The sequence below is a fragment of the Salvelinus alpinus genome, chromosome 25 (assembly GCF_045679555.1).
Source record: "Salvelinus alpinus chromosome 25, SLU_Salpinus.1, whole genome shotgun sequence".
NCBI lineage: Eukaryota > Metazoa > Chordata > Actinopteri > Salmoniformes > Salmonidae > Salvelinus > Salvelinus alpinus.
Genome location: NC_092110.1, coordinates 17,693,467 through 17,720,274, shown reverse-complemented (window position 1 = coordinate 17,720,274; position 26,808 = coordinate 17,693,467). Strand labels below are relative to the sequence as shown.

The window sequence follows — 26,808 nt, the reverse complement described above, 5'->3', positions numbered from 1 at the left end:
GTCCTGTCTTATGTGAGAGAGGGCTCGACCCTTCACCTTTGCCCTTTGCTCTTATATTCCAGTGTTGGCACGTAGACTCATGGCTGCGTGGCAGTGAGGTATGGGCTTGGGGGACTCTGGGGGGGGGGTAAAGGAGAGTTCCTGTCCCACCAGTCCATGATTGGCACCAGCATCTGTGGGCATTCATTCACACTTGTGCCCCTGGTTTGGCCCTGTTTTGGTTGGCCCTAGCACCCCACGCGCATGCCAGCCCAGCCCAGGGGAAAAAGGAGTTGTCAGCATTAAGGGCTTTGCGAGGGGACAGCTGCTGCCTGCAGGCCGGTTATATTTAACCCTGCGAGGGAAGGGGAGGAACGGGTGTTTACACTTGCTACTTGTGGGCCAGAGGGGGGCACAAAGCTCTTTATCTACACCCGGGTAGGGGTGGCAGTGAGGGGGTAGGAGGATCGCACAGTGGAGGATTTGACCCTCTCACTCGCTCAGGTGGTCCTAACTCTGGTCATTAGAATCCCTAATACAATTCCACACAGTGGCTGTCTTCCTCCCGCCGCCTCGCTCTGTTTTGATTGTAGCAATTATCACTGGACCATTAGTGAAGGGAGCCCCCTGAGGCTCTGCCTGGGTTACATGGAGCTCAGCTGAAGTTACCCATGAACAAGGTGTGTGTGTGTGTGTGTGTGTGTGTACGTACCGGGGGTGTTTTGAGTGGAGGTGCTGATGAAGGGGTTTATCTCCAGTAACTTTGGGACGTCCTGCAGAGTCCGAGGGAGAGCCAGCAGAGTGTGTGTCTGGTAGTGATACGGTTCCCTGGGGGTAGAGTGTGTGTGTGATCAGATCTCGTGCCCAGCTGTAAATTAGGCTTGGCCTTGAACACTGACTAAGTATCTCCTATGTTTGAGTGTGTTCTGCTTTTCTACAACCATATGCTGGCTAGTTATTTCTAGATCCTGAGAGGTGAATAAACCTGATGTTTAAGAACGGCGGCAGGTAGGCTAGTGGTTAGTGTTGGACTAGTAATCGAAAGGTTGCAAGATAAAATCCCCGAGCTGACAAGGTAAAAATCTGTCGTTCTGCCCCTGATTTTTAAGGCAGTTTAACCCACTGTTCCTAGGCTGTGATTGAAAAAAAAAATGTGTTCTTAATTAACTGACTTGCCTAGTTAAATAAAGGTATAAATAAAGGTGTATATATATATATATAGTGTGTAAGCCTGACGTGGACTGTACCGGAGTAGGGTGAACTGGAAGGGAGTAGTGCTGTATGCTATGATTTCCTCAAGTTCACTTCCCCTGCGATTTTATTAAGATTGATGTTCCCAAGAGTTTTACTTTAGTGTCACAGGGGACTTTTTGGGTAATCTTAAACACAGACACATTTACACACACTCACAAATATACACACTTTTTTCCCTTGTTGTAAGATGGGCCTCTTTTTAATGTTGAAAGCAGATGTTTGTGTTGGCCCTGTGGTAGTGCTGCTGTAGAGACCTGTAGTGCGCCGCTGGGGTCCTCTCTCTCTCTGCCCTCTATCGCTCGCTTGTTCTCTCTCTGCCCTCTATCGCTCGCTTGTTCTCTCTCTGCCCTCTATCGCTCGCTTGTTCTCTCTCTGCCCTCTATTCCTCGCTTGCTCTCTCTCTGCCCTCTATTCCTCGCTTGTTCTCTCTCTGCCCTCTATTCCTCGCTTGTTCTCTCTCTGCCCTCTATTCCTCGCTTGTTCTCTCTCTGCCCTCTATTCCTCGCTTGTTCTCTCTCTGCCCTCTATTCCTCGCTTGTTCTCTCTCTGCCCTCTATTCCTCGCTTGTTCTCTCTCTGCCCTCTATTCCTCGCTTGTTCTCTCTCTGCCCTCTATTCCTCGCTTGTTCTCTCTCTGCCCTCTATTCCTTGCTTGTTCTCTCTCTGCCCTCTATTCCTCGCTTGCTCGGCCTCTCTCTCTCTCGCGCGCCCTCGGCCTCTCTCTCTCTCGCGCGCCCTCGGCCTCTCTCTCTCTCGCGCGCCCTCGGCCTCTCTCTCTTTCGCGCGCCCTCGGCCTCTCTCTCTCTCGCTCGCCCTCGGCCTCTCTCTCTCTCGCGCGCCCTCGGCCTCTCTCTCTCTCGCGCGCCCTCGGCCTCGCTCTCTCGCGCGCGCCCTCGGCCTCTCTCTCTCGCGCGCGCCCTCGGCCTCTCTCTCTCGCGCGCGCCCTCGGCCTCTCTCTCTCTCGCGCGCGCCCTCGGCCTCTCTCGCGCGCGCCCTCTCTCTCTCTCGCGCGCGCCCTCGGCCTCTCTCTCTCTCTCGCGCGCCCTCTCTCTCGCGCGCCCTCGGCCTCTCTCTCTCTCTCGCGCGCCCTCTCTCTCTCTCGCGCGCCCTCTCTCTCTCTCGCGCGCCCTCTCTCTCTCTCGCGCGCCCTCTCTCTCTCTCGCGCGCCCTCGGCCTCTCTCTCTCTCGCGCGCCCTCGGCCTCTCTCTCTCTCTCTCGCGCGCCCTCGGCCTCTCTCTCTCTCTCTCGCGCGCCCTCGGCCTCTCTCTCTCTCTCGCGCGCCCTCGGCCTCTCTCTCTCTCGGCCTCCCTCTCGCGCGCTCTCTCGGCCTCCCTCTCGCTCTCTCTCTCGGCCTCCCTCTCGCTCTCTCTCTCGGCCTCCCTCTCGCTCTCTCTCTCGGCCTCCCTCTCGCTCTCTCTCTCGGCCTCCCTCTCGCTCTCTCGGTCTCTCTCTCTCTCGGCCGCTCTCTTGCGCCCTCGGCCTCGTTCTCTCGCCCCCTCTCTCTGTTTGCCCCTCTCTCTCTGTCGGCCCCTCTCTCTCTGTCGGCCCCTCTCTCTCTGTCGGCCCCTCTCTCTCTGTCGGCCCCTCTCTCTCTGTCGGCCCCTCTCTCTCTGTCGGCCCCTCTCTCTCTCTGTCGGCCCCTCTCTCTCTCTGTCGGCCCCTCTCTCTCTCTGTCGGCCCCTCTCTCTCTCTGTCGGCCCCTCTCTTTCTCTCTGTCGGCCCCTCTCTTTCTCTCTGTCGGCCCCTCTCTCTCTCTGTCGGCCCCTCTCTCTGTCGGCGCTCGCTCCCTGTCGGCCGCGCTCGCTCCCTGTCGGCCGCGCTCGCTCCCTGTCGGCCGCGCTCGCTCCCTGTCGGCCGCGCTCGCTCCCTGTCGGCCGCGCTCGCTCCCTGTCTCTCGGCCGCGCTCGCTCCCTGTCTCTCGGCCGCGCTCGCTCCCTGTCTCTCGGCCGCGCTCGCTCCCTGTCTCTCGGCCGCGCTCGCTCCCTGTCTCTCGGCCCCTCGCTCTCTCTCTCTCGGCCCCTCGCTCTCTCTCTCTCGGCCCCTCGCTCTCTCTCTCTCGGCCCCTCGCTCTCTCTCTCGGCCCCTCGCTCTCTCTCTCTCGGCCCCTCGCTCTCTCTCTCTCGGCCCCTCGCTCTCTCTCTCTCGGCCCCTCTCGCTCTCTCTCGGCCCCTCTCGCTCTCTCTCGGCCCCTCTCTCTCTCTCTCGGCCCCTCTCTCTCTCTCTCGGCCCCTCTCTCTCGGCCCCTCTCTCTCGGCCCCTCTCTCTCTCTCTCTTCCCCTCTCTCTCTCTCTCGGCCCCTCTCTCTCTCTCGGCCCCTCTCTCTCTCTCGGCCCCCCTCGCTCTCTCTCGACCCCTCTCGCTCTCTCTCGGCCCCTCTCGCTCTCTCTCGGCCCCTCTCTCTCTCTCTCGGCCCCTCTCGCTCTCTCTCGGCCCCTCTCTCTCTCTCTCTCGGCCCCTCTCTCTCGGCCCCTCTCTCTCTCTCTCGGCCCCTCTCTCTCTCTCTCGGCCCCTCTCTCTCTCTCTCGGCCCCTCTCTCTCTCTCTCTCTCTCTGTCGGCCCCTCTCTCTCTCCCTCTCTCTGTCGGCCCCTCTCTCTCTGTCGGCCCCTCTCTCTCTCTGTCGGCCCCTCTCTCTCTCTGTCGGCCCCTCTCTCTCTCTGTCGGCCCCTCTCTCTCTCTCTGTCGGCCCCTCTCTCTCTCTCTGTCGGCCCCTCTCTCTCTCTCTGTCGGCCCCTCTCTCTCTCTCTGTCGGCCCCTCTCTCTCTCTGTCGGCCCCTCTCTCTCTCTGTCGGCCCCTCTCTCTCTCTGTCGGCCCCTCTCTCTCTCTGTCGGCCCCTCTCTCTCTCTGTCGGCCCCTCTCTCTCTCTGTCGGCCCCTCTCTCTCTCTGTCGGCCCCTCTCTCTCTCTGTCGGCCCCTCTCTCTCTCTGTCGGCCCCTCTCTCTCTCTGTCGGCCCCTCTCTCTCTCTGTCGGCCCCTCTCTCTCTCTGTCGGCCCCTCTCTCTCTCTGTCGGCCCCTCTCTCTCTCTGTCGGCCCCTCTCTCTCTCTGTCGGCCCCTCTCTCTCTCTGTCGGCCCCTCTCTCTCTGTCGGCCCCTCTCTCTCTGTCGGCGCTCGCTCCCTCTCGGCCGCTCTCTCTCTCTCTCGGCCGCGCTCTCTCGGCCGCTCTCTCTCTCTCTCGGCCGCTCTCTCTCTCTCTCGGCCGCTCTCTCTCTCTCTCTCTCTCTCTGTCGGCTCTCTCTCTCTCTCTGTCGGCCTCTCTCTCTCTGTCGGCCTCTCTCTCTCTGTCGGCCTCTCTCTCTCTGTCGGCCTCTCTCTCTCTGTCGGCCTCTCTCTCTCTGTCGGCCTCTCTCTCTCTCTCTCGGCCGCTCTCTCTCGGCCCCTCTCTCTCTCTCTCTCTCGGCCGCTCTCTCTCGGCCCCTCTCTCTCTCTCTCGGCCGCTCTCTCTCGGCCCCTCTCTCTCGGCCGCTCTCTCTCGGCCGCTCTCCCTCTCTCTCGGCCGCTCTCTCTGTCGGCCGCTCTCTCGGCCGCTCTCTCTCTCTGTCGGCCTCTCTCTCTCTCGCGCGCCCTCGGCCTCTCTCTCTCTCGCGCGCCCTCGGCCTCTCTCTCTTTCTCTCTCGCGCGCCCTCGGCCTCTCTCTCTCTCTCTCTCGCGCGCCCTCGGCCTCTCTCTCTCTCTCGCGCGCCCTCGGCCTCTCTCTCTCTCTCGCGCGCCCTCGGCCTCTCTCTCTCTCGCGCGCCCTCGGCCTCTCTCTCTTTCTCTCTCGCGCGCCCTCGGCCTCTCTCTCTCTCTCTCGCGCGCCCTCGGCCTCTCTCTCTCTCGCGCGCGCCCTCGGCCTCTCTCTCTCTCTCGCGCACGCCCTCGGCCTCTCTCTCTCTCGCGCGCCCTCTCTCTCTCTCGCACGCGCCCTCGGCCTCTCTCTCTCTCTCGCGCGCCCTCTCTCTCTCGCGCGCCCTCGGCCTCTCTCTCTCTCTCGCGCGCCCTCTCTCTCTCTCGCGCGCCCTCGGCCTCTCTCTCTCTCGCGCGCCCTCGGCCTCTCTCTCTCTCGCGCGCGCCCTCGGGCTCTCTCTCTCTCGGCCTCCCTCTCGCGCGCTCTCTCGGCCTCGCGCGCTCTCTCGGCCTCCCTCTCGCGCGCTCTCTCGGCCTCCCTCTCGCGCGCTCTCTCGGCCTCCCTCTCGCGCGCTCTCTCGGCCTCCCTCTCGCGCGCTCTCTCGGCCTCCCTCTCGCGCGCTCTCTCGGCCTCCCTCTCGCGCGCTCTCTCGGCCTCCCTCTCGCGCGCTCTCTCGGCCTCGCGCGCTCTCTCGGCCTCCCTCTCGCTCTCTCTCTCGGCCTCGCTCTCGCTCTCTCTCTCGGCCTCCCTCTCGCTCTCTCTCTCGGCCTCCCTCTCGCTCTCTCTCTCGGCCTCCCTCTCGCTCTCTCGGCCTCCCTCTCGCTCTCTCTCTCGCCCCGCTCTCTCTCGGCCTCTCTCTCTCTCGGCCGCTCTCTTGCGCCCTCGGCCTCGTTCTCTCGCCCCCTCTCTCTCTGTCGGCCCCTCTCTCTCTGTCGGCCCCTCTCTCTCTGTCGGCCCCTCTCTCTCTGTCGGCCCCTCTCTCTCTGTCGGCCCCTCTCTCTCTGTCGGCCCCTCTCTCTCTGTCGGCCCCTCTCTCTCTGTCGGCCCCTCTCTCTCTCCCTCTCTCTCTGTCGGCCCCTCTCTCTCTCTGTCGGCCCCTCTCTCTCTCTGTCGGCCCCTCTCTCTCTGTCGGCCCCTCTCTCTCTGTCGGCGCTCGCTCCCTGTCGGCCGCGCTCGCTCCCTGTCTCTCGGCCGCGCTCGCTCCCTGTCTCTCGGCCGCGCTCGCTCTCTCTCTCTCGGCCGCGCTCGCTCTCTCTCTCTCTCGGCCCCTCGCTCTCTCTCTCTCGGCCCCTCGCTCTCTCTCTCTCGGCCCCTCGCTCTCTCTCTCTCGGCCCCTCGCTCTCTCTCTCTCGGCCCCTCCTCGCTCTCTCTCTCTCTCGGCCCCTCGCTCGCTCTCTCTCTCTCTCGGCCCCTCGCTCGCTCTCTCTCTCTCTCGGCCCCTCGCTCGCTCTCTCTCTCGGCCCCTCGCTCTCTCTCTCTCTCGGCCCCTCGCTCTCTCTCTCTCTCGGTCCCTCGCTCTCTCTCTCTCTCGCCCCCTCGCTCTCTCTCTCTCTCGGCCCCTCGATCTCTCTCTCTCTCGGCCCCTCGCTCTCTCTCTCTCTCGGCCCCTCGCTCTCTCTCGGCCCCTCGCTCTCTCTCGGCCCCTCTCGCTCTCTCTCGGCCCCTCTCGCTCTCTCTCGGCCCCTCTCGCTCTCTCTCGGCCGCTCTCTCTCGGCCCCTCTCTCTCTCTCTCTCGGCCTCTCTCTCTCTCTCGGCCCCTCTCTCTCTCTCTCGGCCCCTCTCTCTCTCTCTCGGCCCCTCTCTCGCTCTCTCCCTCTCTCTCTGTCGGCCCCTCTCTCTCTCTGTCGGCCCCTCTCTCTCTCTGTCGGCCCCTCTCTCTCTCTGTCGGCCCCTCTCTCTCTCGGCCGCTCTCTCTCTCTCTCGGCCTCTCTCTCTCTCGGCCTCTCTCTCGCTCGGCCTCTCTCTCGCTCGGCCTCTCTCTCGCTGTCGGCCGCTCTCTCTCTCTCTGTCGGCCGCTCTCTCTCTCTCTGTCGGCCGCTCTCTCTCTCTCTGTCGGCCGCTCTCTCTCTCTCTGTCGGCCGCTCTCTCTCTCTGTCGGCCTCTCTCTCTCTCTCTCGGCCGCTCTCTCTCGGCCCCTCTCTCTCTCTCTCGGCCGCTCTCTCTCGGCCGCTCTCTCTCTCGGCCGCTCTCTCTCGGCCGCTCTCTCTCTCTCTCGGCCGCTCTCTCTGTCGGCCGCTCTCTCGGCCGCTCTCTCTCTCTCTCTGTCGGCCGCTCTCTCTCTCTGTCGGCCTCTCTCTCTCTCGCGCGCCCTCGGCCTCTCTCTCTCGCGCGCGCCCTCGGCCTCTCTCTCTCTCTCGCGCGCCCTCGGCCTCTCTCTCTCGCGCGCGCCCTCGGCCTCTCTCTCTCTCGCGCGCCCTCGGCCTCTCTCTCTCTCTCTCTCGCGCGCCCTCTCCTCTCTCTCTCTCTCTCTCGCGCGCCCTCGGCCTCTCCTCTCTCTCTCTCGCTCGGCCTCTCTCTCTCTCGCGCGCCCTCGGCCTCTCTCTCTCGCGCGCGCCCTCGGCCTCTCTCTCTCGCGCGCGCCCTCGGCCTCTCTCTCTCGCGCGCGCCCTCGGCCTCTATCTTGCGCCCTCGGCCTCGTTCTCTCGCCCTCGTTCTCGCCCTCTCTCTCGGCCGCTCTCTCGCTCTCTCTCGGCCGCTCTCTCGCTCTCTCTCGGCCGCTCTCTCGCTCTCTCTCGGCCGCTCTCTCGCTCTCTCTCGGCCGCTCTCTCTCTGTCGGCCGCTCTCTCTCTCGGCCGCTCTCTCTCTCTCTCTCTGTCGGCCGCTCTCTCTCTCTGTCGGCCTCTCTCTCTCTGTCGGCCTCTCTCTCTCTCTCTCGGCCGCTCTCTCTCGGCCCCTCTCTCTCTCTCTCGGCCGCTCTCTCCCGGCCGCTCTCTCTCGGCCGCTCTCTCTCGGCCGCTCTCTCGCTCTCTCTCGGCCGCTCTCTCGCTCTCTCTCGGCCGCTCTCTCGCTCTCTCTCGGCCGCTCTCTCGCTCTCTCTCGGCCGCTCTCTCTCTGTCGGCCGCTCTCTCTCTCGGCCGCTCTCTCTCTCGGACGCTCTCTCTCTCGGACGCTCTCTCTCTCGGCCGCTCTCTCTCTCGGCCGCTCTCTCTCTCGGCCGCTCTCTCTCTCGGCCGCTCTCTCTCTCGGCCGCGCTCTCTCTCGGCCGCGCTCTCTCTCGGCCGCGCTCTCTCTCGGCCGCTCTCTCTCGGCCGCTCTCTCTCTCGGCCGCTCTCTCTCTCGGTCGCTCTCTCTCGGCCTCTCTAGGACCCTCTCTCGCACCCTCGGCCCCTCTCTCGCACCCTCGGCCCCTCTCTCGCTCTCTCGGCCCCTCTCTCGCTCTCTCGGCCCCTCTCTCGCTCTCTCGGCCCCTCTCTCGCTCTCTCGGCCCCCCTCTCTCTCTCTCGGCCCCCCTCTCGGCCCCCCTCTCTCTCTCCCTCTCGGCCCCCCTCTCTCTCTCCCTCTCGGCCCCCCTCTCTCTCTCTCGGACACTCTCTCTCGCTCTCTCGGACACGCTCTCTCGGACCCTCGCTCTCTCGCGCGCTCTCGGCCACGCTCTCGCCCTCTCTCTCTTTCTGTTGGCATCTCTCTCTCTGCCGCTCTCTCTTTCTGCCGCTCTCTCTCTCTGTTCCACTCCTCGCTCTTTCTGTTGTTCCACTGTGCTGACAGAGTAATTGCCAGAGAGCTCAAAACAAGCATATCCACTGATCCACACTGCTTTTAATAGAACGTGATGATAGAACGTTCATGATTGAAAGTTGGGTGTGCGGGGGACTCCTTTCACACGTGCAGGAGAGACACGAGCATTGAGACTTATTAACTGTTGATGTTTCTTTGACTCATTTGAAGATTTGGTTGCAGATATGATGCTACCTGTGACCTGTTATGTATGTGATCATCATTCTCTCTGGTCTTGTCTGGCCTGCACCAAGGCAGCTTAATGTCTGGCAGTTGAAACCAGTTAGCCTACCCCTTGTCATTCAACACTAACAGTTGTTGGGTATTGTTTTTCAATCCCATTGTACTGTCTGTAGGCTGCCGTTAGTGAATGAACTGGATACTGCCAGTACTGACACACTGCTCTAGACCAGGGGTTCCCAAACGCTTTCACTAAGGGCCCCCTTCCAGTATTGGGGAATATCCTGCCCCCCCCCGTGCATGTATTTACATCTATTTCTATGGGTACAAGCACTGTTCATGACACAAACTGTTCACACCCCTCTTGTTGGTGGAGAGAATTTTGCATTTTTAAAGCTTATTTCCTGCAATTCTACACGTTTTGTGCAAATACAATTTTGCTGTATGCAATAACTGACATGACAAGATAAATTGATGATGCACTACCCAATTTTGAAATTTCACCTTGTGCATTCTACTACTACAACTTTGAAGAGTAAGTTTAAAGCCGGACTGTGTTCCTTAACCTCTTAAATGTAATGGCAAAATGTAGATTTCCTCTTATATAGACATACCCAGAAGTAACTGCTATTCATGTGTAATTACATGATTCTCATATGCAACAACTTGGTATATTTGGAAAGACGACATCTGGGAGATGGTGAGGAAATGATCAGAAGATAGGAGTTACATATACAGAATACACAAGTCATATTTCATTGACAAGCTATAAGTGAATTATTGATGACCAGAGCTGGAAACACATCAGATGGCTTCCACAACATGTGAACAATGGGATTGATAGACCTAACAACTAGAAATGGGCAGATGTTTTAGTAAGTGGTGTCAGGTGTGGTCATGGGATGTTTCCAAGTGTCCCTAAACCTCTCCACAGTGGCATGCCTGCAAATTAGATCATTCCAGCGCTATTACATATTTGCAAATCCCTAAATGCTATTTGTTTTGTATAAAAACACAATGTCTACCATATCAACCTCACTCAAACATTGTGGTGGTGTTATGGGGTATCAAGGGCACATTCAAGTGTCCTTTCAACCTCTCCAAAGTGTCTGAAATATGGTAATTGCACTGTTTTTGCACACTGGATGTGCCTAAAAGTTATTGTTCACTATAAAACCAACATTTCTACAACACCAACCTCTCTCAAACATTGTGGTGGTGTCGGGGGACATACAGGGGATATCCAAGTGTTTTTTTTTCAACCTCTCCAAAGTGCCTGAACTTTTAGCCTAGGCATATCCAATGCATTGGTCCCACATACAAATGAACTGTTTACAAAAACAATATAAAAATAACAGATATACATCAAAAAATATATATATAAAAATGTCTTCAAACACAAACTTGGTTATGCACGCGTCCTTCACTAAAAAAGGTTAAAAAGAAAATAGAAATAAGATGAACTATTTACAAATGGCATTCGTGTTCGTATTACATCCCAGGTGTAGATGATTAGATTTCACTTTCACCATAGCTTGTGCATGTTGTGATAGTCTTTGAAGCAGTCCCTCTGCCAGGAAACAAAAAGCGAACTGGCATTTCGGACAGGAGATCTGGCTTTTCCCTCCCTGTGTTTTGTGCAATACTTGCAGTTGTTCCTTTTTGTCTTTTGGCATGTGTGTTGGATAGTGTCGCTCACCTTGAGTGGGGGCTATTGTTATGGTTGTGAGGTTGCTTTGGGCCCCCAATAGAGCATTTTCCAACACCAGCTGCTCTCGGAAGGCCAACTGGAAGAGAAGAGAACCTTTTGCTTTGGCCATCTGCTTGTGGAGAATGAAATAATTTACTGTAGCAATGTCCACAAAGTGGTAAAAAAAAGTCTTAGGCTACTACCAGGTCCTCCACAAGACCAGGAAGTGGTATATCAGAGCATCAGATAGGTTAACACCCCCCATGCTGGCATTGTGGTCCTTAATAGGAATGGGGACTTTCTTCCTCCCCTATGCCCCAGTGACATTTTTCACCCTCCTAGAGACGTGGTCGTTATTGAATGCCTTATGCTGTGTGGTGAGCATGGTTACTTCCCTAGTGTCCTTCCATTTCACAAAAAGCGGCTTGTTAGTCCTAATCCAACCTATGGTCCCCCTCTCCTCTGTCTTTGTCGTTTACCTTGGTCTTGGGGAAACCGATTCTGTTAGGAAGAATGGTGCCACAAGCCCCTATTTTCTTTTTTAAGATGTCTATGAAAAGCATGGGACTAGTATAAAAATTGTCCACAAAGAGCTTGTATCCACTGCCAAGTAAGAGGAAGTCCATCATCTGCATGACAGAGCATGACAGAGGCCCTTCCCAGTGGGTGCGAAAGCCTTCATAGATTAAAAAGTTCCAGGTGTGGGCAGAGGCTGAATCGGCACAAAGAGCTTGTAGCCCCATTTGGTCGGATTATTTGTCATATATTGCTTTAAGCCAATATGAGGCAACCATACCTTTTGAGGCAACCATGCGCTCATCTATAGAAAGATTTTGAGCAGGTTGGTAGTAAGTTTTGCATGCCTCCACCATGTCATGATAAAGGGGCTTGACTCTTGCAAGACGATCATACCCTGCAGTCCCCTTCTTCTGGACATTCCCTGATCCTTTTGTGGGTCACTCATGTGAAGAGTACAGTTGATGGCCAAGAATCGGTTTTCACTCATGAGGTGGGGAACTGGAACCGATAGAGTGGGGATTTGCTCCAGTTGTCAAGTAGTCTTGATAACTTTACCAGTCCCATGTAAATCACCAAGGAAATTAAGTTGAGCATGTCATCCATGGTGACATGTTTCCAGGACATCTTCCTTCCACCCTGCTGCTTCCCCATACTTGTTGGTATTACTAATTAGTGTTCCCAGTACAGAGGTGGGAAAGTAGAGCTGAAACAGCTGTAAGGGGGTGTATGTTTCATCACTAACCAACTGTGGGCCTTCAGGTCGTCAATCTAAATTGTTCCAGCTCCTGATCTTCAAGGACCGTATGCCACCTGTCCTCAGTTTCATATCCCTCTGTTGTAGTGCTTCCACTGCCTCTCCCTCTTCTCTGTTGAGGCCTAGATCTCCTCCCTGCCCCGCACCTCCAGATGAACTTGCAGAGAGGGGAGTGGTGCCAGGGCCGGCAGTGGGGGTGGTTGAAGAGGAGTGGGGTCTTTGTCGAGTGGTGGATATAGAACCATCAGACGGGGTGATTGACATAGCAGTGGAGAGTGAAGACCTTGACCGGCGGGGGCGCTAGCTGAGGAGGGGTGGCTCCTAAACGTCATCATTCAAATCCTCTGCATCCTCCGCTCTGTGGTGAATAAAATAAAGGGATATATTGTTGTAAGACACACAATTACAGTTGACTAAATTTACAAAACGACATTACTGTAAAGTAAAAACACCAAGCCTAAACTTTATCTGTACAGTGACTCACGTAGGTGTGAAGCACAGACACAATGCAAACAGTAACACTTTGGCGACAAAGGCAGAGGTGAGAACTACAAAGCAACAATGGCCATGAGAGTTTAGTGGCCTCTCCAAAGTTACAAGGATGAAACTTAGAACAGCAAACAATGAACTAATATGAAACATAGACAATAACTACTTTGGAATTATATAACATGAAATGACTTGTTACATAGGCTTATGTAAACTAAATCCAATGCACAAAAAGCAGACTACTTATAAAAAACATAATACATATAGTAAATTAGCTATTATAAAGTCATGAAAATAATGTACTTACAGATCTAAAAGTGGATCCAATCCTTCTAGAAAGAAATCTTTGTCGGCTGAGTCGAAATCCTCGTTGTCCAAATTGCTCCCCTGATCCGAGTCCGACTCCGGTATTTTATTCAAAACTTCTATGTCCGTATAGTTATTTATAGCTGCTGCTGCCTTTTTTAGGTTCCTGTTCGATATTCTTAGTTTTTCCTGTATTTGTAATTTTTTATAAGCCATCTTTTATGCTAAAGCAATTCAATTAAAGCGAAGAAATCTGTTTACAATGGAATGTAGCATGCTCAGTGCGTCTCGTCTCTGAGGCAGGAAGCAATAGTTCGCATTACGCATAAAAGGTTCTAGGCCTTGTTTTGTCCCACCCAGGTCAACTGCATATCCCTGGAAAGCTTATCTCATTGGCTACAAGACTGTCAAGGTGCCATAGTAGCCAATCCCCTGTGTAATGGATGCCTACAGCGTATGCAGGTAACATCATATTTTTGATGCTCAAAGATATAGTCACTCGTGGTGACTATGTATGGCTTAATGGCAACATAAAATTAGATAATCAGATAACATTGGCATTAAGCTAGATTTGATCCTACCAACCTAAGGATGAATTTGATACCCTCCATGTAGCTATAGGTCAAACACAGACAAATGGAAGCTTACAGTGCATTAGGAAACAACTATTCAGACTCCTTGACCTTTTCCACATTTTGTTACGTTACAGCCTTATTCGAAAATGTATTAAATGGTTGTTTTTCCTCATCAATAACCCGTAACGACAAAGCAAAAACAGGTTTTGGAATTTTTTGCTAGTTTTTTGAAAGTTAAAAACGTATCACATTTACATAAGTATTCAGACACTTCACTCAGTACTTGGTTGAAGCACCTTTGGGAGCGATTACAGCCTTGAGTCTCCTTGGATATAACGCTACAAGATTGGCACACCTATATTTGGGGAGTTTCTCCCATTCTTCTCTGCATATCTTCTCAAGATCTGTCAGGTTGGATGGGGAGAGTTGCTGCACAGCTATTTTCAGGTCTCTCCAGAGATATTCAAGTCCAGGCTCTGGCTCGGCCACTCAAGGACATTCAAAGACTTGTCCCGAAGCAACCCCTGCGTTGTCTTGGCTGTGTGCTTAAGGTCTTTGTCTTGTTGGAAGGTGAACCTTTGCCCCAGTCTGAGGTCCTAAGCGCTCTGGAGCAGGTTTTCATCAAGGATCTCTCTGTACTTTGCTCTGTTCATCTTTTCCTCGATCCTGACTAGTCTCCCAGTCCTTGCCGCTGAAAAACATCCCCACAGTGCTGCCACCACCATGCTTCACTGTAGGGATGGTGCCAGGTTTCCTCCAGATGTGACGCTTGACATTCAGGCTAAAGAGTTCAATCTTGGTTTCATCAGAGCAGAGAATCTTGTTTCTCATGGTCAGAGTCCTTTAGGTGCCTTTTGGCAAACTCCAAGCGTGCTGTCGTGCCTTTTACTGAGGAGTGGCTTCTGTCTGGCCACTCTACCATAAAGGCCTGATTGGTGGAGTGCTGCAGATATGGTTGTCCTTCTGGAAGATTCTTCCATCTCCACAGAGGAACTCTGGAGCTCTGTCAGAGTAACCATCAGGTTCTTGGTCACCTCCCTGACCAAGGCCCTACTCCCCCGATTGCTCAGTTTGGCCGGGCGGCCAGCTCTAGGAAAGGTCTTGGTGGTTCCAAACTTCTTCCATTTAAGAATGATGGAGGCCACTGTGTTGTTGGAGTCCTTCAATGATGCAGAAATGTTTTGGTACCCTTCCCCAGACCTGTGCCTCAACACAATCCTGTCTCGGTGCATCCTGTTTCCATTGATCATCCTTGTGTGTCTCATAGCAAAGAGTCTGAATACTTACAGTACCTGTCAAAAGTTTGGACACACCTATTCCATTCCAGGTGACTACCTCATGAAGCTGGTTGAGAGAATACCAAGAGTGTGCAAAGCTGTCATCAAGGCAAAGGGTGGCTACTTTGAAGAATCTCAAATATAAAATATATTTTGATTTGTTCAACACACCATGATTCCTTGTGTCGCAACGTATTCCGTGTTTAGTTTGTTTATGCTTCAGAACGCTAACCGGAATGTAGGTAGCAGCCATCTTGAAATGAGGTCATCGGCTCGGCCTTCCCTTAGATGTGTATGCCCATTTATGGTAGTAAGTCACACCAAAGATTTTAAGGCACCGATCAATAGCCAAGATACTCAGCTTTCCGCAGACACCCTGCTTTTGCAGATAGGGGCTACCGTTCGTATGCCAGACTGAATTGAATAAAACATATCTAATAGGGTCCACAAATATGGGGAATTTACATTTTAAGAGGTTTAAAAAAATATATATATATATTTAAAGAAATGAAGGGGGAGACCCCCGCGCCCCACAATTTGGGAACCACTGCTCTAAACTACACTAGACTGGGGCTGGATGGGATGTGCTATGGTGTAGCTTTGGGTGTCTGCATATGGGGCTGGTATGCTTCAATAAATTGAGTTTCAGCTTGACTTACTCCTGTCTTGCTCGGGCTCCTCTGTGGGGATAATTCAACTTCCTGGTCCTGTCTCACAGGGGACTGCATCTGAATCATTAGTCATACTGTAGAGTTGCTTTTGGCCCAGATGGCAACCAATAATCAGATTCACATTGTTGGTATGCTACAGTGATGCAGACACTCCATTTAACAGGGGAGCTCAGTGTGTGTGGTGTAATGGTCAGAGATGTACAGGTTGGCTCTGGTCCATCTGTCTCTGTAGAAAGAAAAGGGATTTACTGCCCTTTCACCATGTGTCTCTGTCTGTCTCTCTCTGCCTCTCTCTCTCTCTCTCTCTGCCTCTCTCTCTCTCTGCCTCTCTCTGTCTGTCTCTCTCTCTCGCTGCCTCTCTCTCTCTGCCTCTCTCTCACTGCCTCTCTCTGTTTCTCTCTCTGCCTCTCTCTCTCTGCCTCTCTCTCTCTGTCTCTCTCTCTCTGCCTCTCTGTCTCTCTCTGTCTCTCTCTCAATTCAATTCAATTTGCTTTATTGGCATGACGCAACAATGTACATATTGCCAATGCTTATTTTGGATATTTACAATATAGAAATGAGAATCAAAATTGTCAACGGGACAACAGTAACAACAATAACCAAGTGTCAAAATAACCATACATTCAACAATAAGCATACAGTAGAGTACATGTGCAGGTTGATTGGTTTGTCAGACACTGTCCCTCAACTTATGGGAGGCAGCAATGTAGTGCGCTGCCAACCCACAGCTCTCTGCGTCCTCCCCCAACAGGACTGGTAGCCTACTCTCATCAGAGAGGTCTTTGAAACCTTGAATAAGGGTTTCAAATTTGGGGAAATTACACTCTCTAATTGTTTTATATTTTTGACATTTTGTCAGGAAATGCAGCTCCGTCTCAGGTTCTGCTGTTGTGCAGTGGTTGCACAGCCTTTCCTCTACAGGGAGCCAGGTTTTCCTGTGTCTACCCTTCTCAATGGCAAGGCTGTGCTCACTGAGCCTGTACTTTGTCAAGGTTTTTCTAAGGTTTTGATCAGTAACCATGGTCAAATATTTAGCCACAGTGTACTGTCGATTTTGGGCCAGATACCCCTGCATTTTGCTTTGTGTTTGTGCTTGTGTTTCCCAATAAGCAATATAGTTTTGTTTTGACTGTGTTGTAATTTGGTTTATCCTGATTGATTGGATGTTCTGGTCCTGAGGCTTCAGTGTGTTTGTAGAACAGGTTTGTGAACTCAGGACCAGCTGGATGAGGGGACTCTTTTCTTTGCTCAGCTCTTGGCATTGCAGGGCTTGGTAATGGTATGAGAGGGGGTCACTGTATTTTAGATGTTTCCAAAACTTAATTGCTATTTTTTGAGTTTTTATTATTAGTGGATATTGGCCTAAATCTGCCCTGCATGCATTGTTTGTAGTTTTCCTCTGGACATGTAGGATAATCTTACAGAACTCTGCATGCAGGGTTTCAATGGGGTGTTTGTCCCATTGGATGAAATCTTGTTTTGCAAGTGGACCCCACACCTCGCTGCCATAAAGTGCAATTGGTTCAATGACATATTCAATTACTTTTAGCCAAATTTTAATAGGTATTCCAATTTGAATTAGCTTTTTAATGGCGTAGAATGCCATTCTCTCTCAGTTCATTCACTGCCTCATTAAGGTGTCCAGTTGAGCTTATTTTTAAACCTAAGTAATTGTAGTGTGTGCAGTACTCTATATTTTGTACCAATTGAGAACTTTGGTCTAATTCCCTGAGATCTGGATCTTCTCTGGAAAATCATTATTTTAGTCTTTTTGGGGTTTACTGCCAGGGCCCAGGTCTGGCAGTACTGCTCTAGCAGGTCCAGGCTCTGCTGTAGGCCATGTGCTGTGGGTGACAGCAGGCATAGGTCATCTGCGAAGAGTAGGCATTGTGGAGACTAACACCAGGGGCTGAGGATTTTTTTAGAATAGTGGCAAATTCGTTGATGTAAATATTGAAGAGTGCAGGGCTCAGATTACAACCCTGACGAAGGCCCCGCCCCTGGTTAAATAATTCTGTTATTTTCTTGCCAATTTTAATGCTGCACGTATTGCCAGTATACATTGATTTAATTATGTCATATGTTTTACCCCCTACACCACTTTCAATAACTTTGTAGAACAGTCCTGTATGCCAAATAGAATCAAATGCTTTTTGGAAGTCGATAAAGCAAGCGTATATTTTGGTATTATTTTGGTGGACATGTTTATCTATCAGGGTGTATAGGGTGTAAATATGATCAGTTGTGCGATGTTTTGGTATAAATCCAATTTGGCTTTTACTCAAGACATTGTGCTTATTAAGGAAGTTTAGAACTCTTACATTTATAATACTACAGAAAACCTTCCCCAGGTTACTGTTCACACAAATGCCTTTGTAATTGTTAAGGTCAAGTTTGTCTCCGTTTTTAAAGATTGGGGTTATGAGTCCTTGATTCCAGATGTCAGGGAAATAACCTACACTAAGGATCAAATTAAACAGTTTTAATATAGCCAGTTGACATTTTGCACTAGTGAGTTTGAGCATCTCATTTAGGATGCCATCAGGTCTGCATGCTTTTTTAAATTTGAGGGCCTGAAGATTCTTATAGAGCTCCTGGTCAGTAATTGGGGAGTCCAATGGATTTTGATTGTCCTTTATAGCTTTTTCTAATCCATTCAACTTCTCATGAATTTGGCGTTGTTCTGCGTTTGTGTCAATTTGAACGGTGTTGTAGAGTCTTTTAAAATGGGTTGTCCATATGTCACCATTTTGTATCGCTAATGCCTCTTGTTTAGATTTTTTTAGTTTTTTCCAATTTTGCCAGAAGTTGTTTGTGTTTATGGACTCCTCAATTAGTGTCAGCTGCTTGCTGTTGTACTGTGCTTTTTTGGTCCTGAGTGTACGTTTATAGAGTTTTAAAGTCTCACAGTAATGAAGGTGTAATTCACCATTATTTGGGTCTCTGTGCTTTTGGTTGGATAGTGTTCTAAGTTTTTTCCTTATAATTTTACAATCTGCATCAAACCAGTTGTCATCAGTGATCTTTTTTGCTTTGTTTTTTATCAATTTCAATTGTGCTTCTTTTGCCGTTTGCCTGAATATATAGTTGATGTTTTGTACTGCTAGATTGATGCCTTCTTTACTGTGAGTGAATGTGGTATCCAGAAAGTTATCTAAGAGTGTTTGGATATTTTGGTTACAGGTTGCTTTCTGGTATTCTGCTGTACTGTTTTGGGCCCATCTGTATGAATTTCTGATGTTGTACAGCTTACTGGGCTGTGAATGTGTGGTTGTTTCCATGTCTGTTCTTTTGAGGAACAACGTAATTTGGCTGTGATCAGACAGAGGTGTTAGTGGCTTGACAGTGAATGAGCTGAGAGAGAAGGGGTCAATGTCTGTGATCATATAGTCAGTCTACTGTACTGTGGCCAAGAGGTGAGCAGTAGGTGAATCTCCCCAAAAAGTCCCCCGTAACCTACCATTGACAAAGTACAGACCCAGGCTTCTACAGAGCTGCAACAGATCCTTTCCGTTTTTGTTGACGGTGCTGTCACTGTTGTTTCTATGGGGGAGATTAAGACAGTTAGAAACAGTATGGCCTGTAATAAAGTTGTCCCCTCGCGTGGTCGTTAGATCAGATAGTGTTCCTGTGCGCGCATTTGTGTCCCCACAGATGAGCACATTTCCCTGGGCCTGGAAATGGCACGTCTCTTCCTCAAGGGTGGGGAAGATCTCCTCTGAGTAATATGGGGATTCTGAGGGGGGGATATATATTGCGCAAAGGAACACATCTTTTTCTGTCAGTACAAGTTATTTTTTCAGTTTTAATCAAATGTGATATTTACCAATTTTGAGGGGATCAATTAGATTTTGTAGTTCGGATTTGTACCAAATGATCAATCCTCCAGAGTCTCTGCCTCTATTGACAGAGCTGTGTTTCTGTGATGGCACAATGACCTCTCTGTAGCCTGAGGGACAGTGAGTGACAACGTCAGCCTTACACTATGTCTCCTGCAGAATGATGACGTCAACATCTTTAAGATTTTTGTTGAATTCCAGTGCTAAACTCTTCAGTCCAAAGGTTGATGAGTTTAGGCCCTGAATGTTCCACATGCTAACTGATAGGTTGATGAGTTTAGGCCCTGAATGTTCCACATGCTAACTGATAGGTTGATGAGTTTAGGCCCTGAATGTTACACATACTAACTGATAGTGATTTCATGTTGCAAAAAGAAAGAATAGCAGTCAGAAATACAGTAACTACTAACTAATAAGTTGTTAAGAGTGAGATAAACAGGATAACAGCTAACATTCTTTCTGTTGTATATATAAATATTCATATTCATTGAACAAGTCAATTCTAGTACAATAGATGTGTGTGTGTGCATGCATGTGTCCGTGTGTGTTTAGTGCAGATGTATTGGAGGAGCTGTTTAATCTCACTTAATCCTACAGGGTTCTCCTGTCCTCTGACGACCTCTGCGTAGCTGCGCTGGTCCTGCTGTTGGGCCCTGTGGAGTGGAGGAGGGCCAGTTCTGGGCCGTGGGGCTTCCTCTCTGGTCTGGTAGGGGTGGTGGTCTGGTGCGGGGTAGTAGGCTGGGCCCGGTCCGGTCTGGCTAAGCCGATGGAAGTGGTGATGCTCTGGTGGTGGGTGGGGCCGGTGCGCTGGGTCTGGTGGGGCGTTGAAGGGGCCTGGGGCTCCTTGGTGGTGCAGTGGTCTGGTAGGGGTCTCTGGGTGGTCCTCTGTCCAGTGCGGCATGGGGTATTTGTCTACCAAGTGCCACGTCCTTTAGAGACTTGGCAAACATCCCTACTGTCTGCTTCCTCAGGTGGGAGTGGTCGTGCAGATGCTCTGGGGTGATTGTTGGGTGGTGAGCAACGTGCACGTTCGGGAGTAGGCCACACCCTCTGGTAATGTCAGCGTTGACTTTCAGAATGATACGGGGACGAAAGTCTTTGCGGGGCAGCAGAGTGGAGATGGTAATGTGGGAGTTGGGGAACCGCTCTCTCTCTGTATCTCTCTGTCTCTCTCTCTCTGTCTGTCTCTGTCTCTCTCTGTCTCTGTCTCTCTGTCTGTGCCTCTCTGTCTCTGTCTCTCTGTCTCTCTGTCTCTCTGTCTCTCTGTCTGTGCCTGTCTCTCTGTCTGTGCCTCTCTCTCTGTCTGTGCCTGTCTCTCTGTCTGTGCCTGTCTCTCTGTCTGTGTCTCTCTCTCTGTCTGTGTCTCTCTGTCTGTGTCTCTCTCTCTGTCTGTGTCTCTCTCTCTGTCTGTGTCTCTCTCTCTGTCTGTGCCTCTCTCTGTCTGTGTGTCTCTCTGTCTCGCTCTCTCTCTCTGTCTCTCTCTGTCTCTCTCTGTCTGTGCCTCTCTCTCTGTCTGTGTCTCTCTCTCTGTCTGTGTCTCTCTGTCTGTGTCTCTCTCTCTGTCTGTGTCTCTCTGTCTGTGTGTGTCTCTCTCTCTGTGCCTCTCTCTGTCGCTCTCTCTCTCTGTCTCTGTCTCTCTCTCTCTGTGTGTCTCTGTCTCTGTCTCTCTCTCTCAATTCAATTCAATGCAATTCAAGGGGCTTTATTGGCATGGGAAACATGTGTTAACATTGCCAAAGCAAGTGAGGTAGATGATATACAAAAGTGAAATAAACAATAAAATTAACAGTAAACATTACACATACAGAAGTTTCAAAACAAAGACTTTACAAATGTCATAGTATGTATATATACAGTGTTGTAACAATGTACAAATGGTTAGAGTACACAAAGGAAAATAAATAAGCATAAATATGGGTTGTATTTACAATGGTGTTTGTTCTTCACTGGTTGCCCTTTTCTTGTGGCAACAGGTCACAAATCTTGCTGCTGTGATGGCACACTGTGGAATTTCACCCAGTAGATATAGGAGTTTATCAAAATTAGGTTTGTTTTCGAATTCTTTGTGGATCTGTGTAATCTGAGGGAAATATGTGTCTCTATGGTCGTACATTGGGCAGGAGGTTAGGAAGTGCAGCTTAGTTTCCACCTCATTTTGTGGGCAGTGTGCACATAGCCTGTCTTCTCTTGAGAGCCATGTATGCCTACGGCGGCCTTTCTCAATAGCAAGGCTATGCTCACTGAGTCTGTACACATACATCTCTCTCTCTCTCTCTCTCTCTCTGTTTCTCTCTCTGCCTATCTCTGTCTGGCTCTCTGTCTGGCTCTCTGTCTGGCTCTCTGTCTGGCTCTCTGTCTGGCTCTCTGTCTGGCTCTCTGTCTGGCTCTCTGTCTGCCTCTCTGTCTGCCTCTCTGTCTGCCTCTCTCTCTCTCACACACACACACACACACACACACACACACACACACACACACACACACACACACACACACACACACACACACACACACACACAAACATCCAGCTATCTTAGTCTGTCTGTGTGAGTAATATAGTGCTGAAAGAAGATGGATGGGGAGAGTGGCTGGTCTGGGTTTGATTAGCTTGTGGTGGGGCTGCAGTGTTGTAGGGATGAATGGGAGGGGAGAGGCCGCACGGGTCACTGGCATCACAGGGTTAAAGGTTGAGTGGCAGCAGCAGAAAAACTTGTGCGCATGTGAGGGATAGTGTTTTTGTGTAGGAAATATGTGACTATTGTAAGAAGTTTTGTTTGTTTGCATTTCCACTGAGAAATGTCTTGATTTTATTATCACAGAATATAGTGGTATGTTAGATAATACCACTGAAAAATAGTTTTGAGCTGTTTTCACACTGGGCTGTGTGTTGGTTGTTTTAGACCCAGTTTTGGTCATTCTATTTGATTGTCTATGTTTGCCCGGCCAGCAGCATGCGCTAGAGCAGCAGTCTGATGCCAGAGGACACGCTACTAGTTCAGTTGGTTTTCATCAGCTCCACTCTCACTGTAATGCTCTCTGTGTCTCGCTCTCTCTGTCTCTCGCTCTCTTTCTCATCTGTCTCCCCCCCGAGTCTGTTTTTGTTTAGACATGATCTCTGTTCCTTTAATTCTCTGTTTGTTTCATTGTCATCCAGACTGTCATTACTTTCCTTCCAGTCTAAATGCTTTAAAACCAGACTACGAGTCAGTAGAGAACAAGGCCACCCGGCTGTGTGGAAAATCCCTTTATGGCGGCTAATGGCACCGGCCCAGATCGAACAGTGCTGCAAACGTCCTGAAGAAGGATCACATTTCTCGCTCAATGACCACGGTCAAGGGCGTGAGAAACTGAAGTCAGTCTTTCGACTGCGAGGCAAGGCAGACATATGAAACCCCTTTCAACCTTTATGGATTGGAAGAGAATATGTAGATATCAGATCTATTTAGCTGCCTGCTCAGGTCAAGCTTTTCACTTGATTGGAAGAGAAATTGCAAGTGATGCTAACTGGTTGGCACAGCATATTTTCTCATTAGAGGATAGCTACAGATTAATGTGGGTCGTTTGGCGTGCCTGCGAGTTTACCAAACGGCAGTGATGTCTGGCAGTGATTTGGTAGTGATTTGGTTGGCCACCCACTGTACCACGCTGGTGTTTCTGGATGAATCCACTTAAAGCTCCAGTTGATTGGTAAATGATTGGAGAGACACACACACACCGGTTTAGTTTATTAGAATCCCCATTAGCCACTGCCCATGCAGCAGCTACTCTTCCTGGGGTCCACATAAAACGTAGAAATGCATGACAAAGTACAGACAATTTCATTTAAAAAATGTAATTCACTTTTTTAAATCAATAAAAATAAATTGGAAAGACACCGAGACAACAAAATACTATTTCCACATGATTCATATATACAATCTTATATCCAGTTAAATTAGATATTTAGAAAGAGGAGAGGCACTGTGATTCATGTTATTTTTTCAACTTTAGTGGCAAGGCATTCCACAATGACGTAGGTCTTTACATTATCTGAGCAACGCATTAAATCGTGTTTTGGTTTGGGTAAGGTGAAGAAACCCATAGTGGCGTGTCTGGTGGGGTCTGTCTGTCTGTTTTTAAAGGGCCCATAGTGGCATGTGTGGTGGGGTATGTCTGTTTTTAAAGTGCCCATAGTGGCGTGTGTGGTGGGGTATGTCTGTCTGTTTTTAAAGTGCCCATAGTGGCATGTGTGGTGGGGTATGTCTGTCTGTTTTTAAAGTGCCCATAGTGGCGTGTGTGGTGGGGTATGTCTGTTTTTAAAGTGCCCATAGTGGCATGTGTGGTGGGGTATGTCTGTTTTTAAAGTGCCCATAGTGGCATGTGTGGTGGGGTATGTCTGTCTGTTTTTAAAGTGCCCATAGTGGCATGTGTGGTGGGGTATGTCTGTCTGTTTTTAAAGTGCCCATAGTGGCGTGTGTGGTGGGGTATGTCTGTCTGTTTTTAAAGTGCCCATAGTGGCATGTGTGGTGGGGTATGTCTGTCTGTTTTTAAAGTGCCCATAGTGGCATGTGTGGTGGGGTATGTCTGTCTGTTTTTAAAGTGCCCATAGTGGCGTGTGTGGTGGGGTATGTCTGTTTTTAAAGTGCCCATAGTGGCATGTGTGGTGGGGTATGTCTGTCTGTTTTTAAAGTGCCCATAGTGGCGTGTGTGGTGGGGTATGTCTGTCTGTTTTTAAAGTGTAAGCAAATAGATTGTACAAGTGGTTAGGCATTTTAACACACAAATGTTTCTTGAGAAGAAGTCCATTTCTCCTCAACCGAGAGACTTTCATGCATGTTGTTAGTTCCATGTGTGCAGTTAAGGGCAAGGCGTGCTGCTTTATTTTGAGCCAGCTGCAACTTTGCTAGGTCTTTCTTTGATGCACCTGACTATGTTACTGGACAGTAATCAAGATGCAACAAGATCAGAGCCTGAACAACTAGTACAGTTCATCTTTGTGTCAAATACGCATATTTTATAGCTTTACCTCCTGTAAAGTTAAACTATGTCATCAATCACCGGGTCCTTATTGGTGGTCTTTGTTCTGTATTATGCATAATTACCTACCTTGTCCTCCACAGGATGGATTCTGGGTATTTATATTAGTAACTTTGTTCAGGGTTTTGCCATCCAGGGCCAGATGACCAAATCTGGGGCCCCGGGCCACCTACCTCCAGGCCATGCAGTTTCATAGCTAATCTCATGCTATTCTACACATTTTGCCATGAGGCTGAGAAAATTTTGTGGTTTTAAAGCAAATTTCCTACAATTCTACACATGACGTGTTCATATGCTATCTGGGGGTCCCTGACCTCCAAGCCCCCCCCCCCCATCCTAATGGCCATCAGAGGTGATTACTAAAGGTAGGCTACTTCCAGTATTCAGAAGAATAGCTTTGTTTGCTGCTTATCTCTTGCTGTCTGCATAAGATGTCCACTTTGGGAGCAGTATTGGACTTGGCCAATATGGTTTGATATAACATTCCTTCTTACCTCTGAATTACTGGCCTGAATATGCGTCTTCCAAAATCAACAGCTCTCAATGGAACTGAGACATGTAATTGTTAAGCACAACTCAACTGACGTCCTCTATCAATGACCACAGGTTGTTTCCTCAGGAATCGAGCAGCATATCTGCACTACATCTTTTAAGCTGCTAAATGTCTTGGTGATTATTGGTGATGTTCACACCCAAAAATGTTTTTGACTGTAATGTGTCCTCTTTCCTGTGCTGCAGGGTCAGACTGTGTCGTTGCAGCCGGTGTCCTGTATAGAGGATATTCTGTACTGCTACCAGCCCATCAATAGCCACACCTACAGAACCCCCGTGCCTGAGCTGGAGCAGCTGGGACGTCTTGGGTAAGAACACACTTACACACCTAAAGGGTACAGAAAGATTTTTAGTTTTATTTATTTCACCTTTATTTAACCTGTTATGGCTGCAGCCCGACGTCAGCCCGACGCCGGTACACCTATGACAACATCCAGCTCAAGTGCAGGGCGCGAAATTCAAAATCTATTTTTTTTTAAATATTTAACTTTCACACATTAACAAGTCCAATACAGCATTTGAAAGATAAACATCTTGTCAATCCAGCCAACATGTCCGATTTTTGAAGTGTTTTACAGCGAAAACACAATATATCGTCATATTAGCTTACTACAATAGCTAACATCACAACAGCATTGACTCAAGGCAAACGGTAGCATAGCACAGTTCGACAGATATATGAAAAAGCATCCCAAATTGGGTCCTTATCTTTGTTGATCTTCCATCAGAATGTTCTCCAAGGGGTCCTTTGTTCAGAAATGTCTTTATTTCGATCCAGAACGAACAATTTCCCTCTTGAATTAGCAAGCACACTGGCAGTGCGACGCTAACCTCTCCATCTTGAAAAAATTATTGCGTCGCATCACGTCTAAAGTCCAGAATACATTTCAATAATATAATTAAACTATATTGAAATAACATACTTTAGGATGATATTGTGACATGTATCAAATAAAATCGAAGCCAGAGATCATATTCACCTTTACAGAGTGTTTTCCAGGAGCCGAGTCCAGGTCCTACTTCGCGCCCAGAAAGAAAAATAAACTGCGCAACACTCACTCCAAGAGGTTGTGTTCAAATACAGGACGAGATAATCAAGTGATTTCTTCTCTCACTTCCGCATGACACCCAGAGGAAGGCGTATGACGTGTTTCTACAGTCCTAAGTGACATGCCCTTTTATAGACAAGGGCTTGAAGAGCGACATCGATTTTGGAAATCTCACTTCCGGATAGGAAATGGGCTGTAAAAATAGTTCTGTTCCACTTAGAGAAATAATTAAAACGGTTTTAGAAACTAGAGACTGTTTTCTATCCAATAGTAATAATAATATGCATATTGTAAGAGCAAAAATTGATTAAGAGGCCGTTTGAAAATTTGCACATATTTTCCAGTTTTTCAATACGCCCCCTGCAGCCATAACAAGTTAACCAGGTAGACCAGTTGAGAACAAGTTCTCATTTACAACTGTGACCTGGCCAAGATAAAGCAAAGCAGTGCGACAAAAACAACAGAGTTACACATAAACAAACGTACAGTCAATAACACAAAAGAAAAGAAAAATAGAAAAATCTATGTACATTGTGTGCAAATGTAGAAGAGTAGGGAGGTAGGCAATAAATAGGCCCTAGAGGTGAAAATAATTACAATTTAGCATTAACACTGGAGTGATAGATATGCAGATGATGATGTGCAAGTAGAGATACCGGGGTGCAAGAGGGTAAGTAATAATATGGGGATGACGTAGTCAGGTGTGCTATTTACAGATTGGCTGTGTACAGGTACAATGATCGGTAAGCTGCTCTGACAGCTGATGCTTAAAGTTCAAGAGGGAGATATAAGATTCCAGCTTCAGAGATTTTTGCAATTCGTTCCAGTCATTGGCAGCAGAGAACTGGAAGGAAAGGCGGCCAAAGGAAGTGTTGGCTTTGGGGATGACCAGTGAGAAATACCTGCTGGAGCGCGTGCTACGGGTGGGTGTTGCTATGGTGACCAGTGAGCTGAGAGAAGGCAGGGCTTTACCTAGCAAAGACTTATAGATGACCTGGAGCCAGTGGGTTTGGCGACGGATATGTAGTGAGGGCTAGCCAACGAGAGCGTACAGGTCACAATGGTGGGTAGTATATGGGGCTTTGGTGATAAAACGGATGTCACTGTGGTAGACTACATCCACTGTGGTAGACTACATCCACTGTGGTAGACTACATCCACTGTGGTAGACTACATCTAGAGATGCCTAGTGATATGATGCGTCCATAGGCACAGCACAGTAGTGTACATCATAAAATTAAAATGATTGTACAGACAGTCTGGGTGGCACAGTATACTTGTTGGGGACAGGGGGGGTATGAGAGGGGAACAGAGGGTACAGGCTCGCCTGGAAGTCTGGGTCT

At 49.9% G+C, this 26,808-nt stretch overlaps 1 protein-coding gene across 8 annotated transcripts in view; it reads left to right on the top strand.

Annotated features, from left to right (window-relative positions):
* The window catches only part of LOC139553506 (CDK-activating kinase assembly factor MAT1-like), a 70,145-nt gene that overhangs the window by 28,111 nt on the left and 15,226 nt on the right, over positions 1-26,808 (top strand). For 4 of the 8 annotated variants that reach the window (XR_011670664.1, XM_071365916.1, XM_071365912.1 and 1 more), the window contains one exon: positions 24,603-24,724. The exons of the other annotated variants lie outside the window; for them this stretch is intronic. Coding sequence is in view for 3 of the 4 variants with exons in the window: in XM_071365916.1 (XP_071222017.1) it covers positions 24,603-24,724 (122 nt within the window). In the remaining variant the exon portion in view is untranslated. The remainder of the gene's footprint in view (positions 1-24,602; positions 24,725-26,808) is intronic. 8 annotated transcript variants of the gene reach the window in all.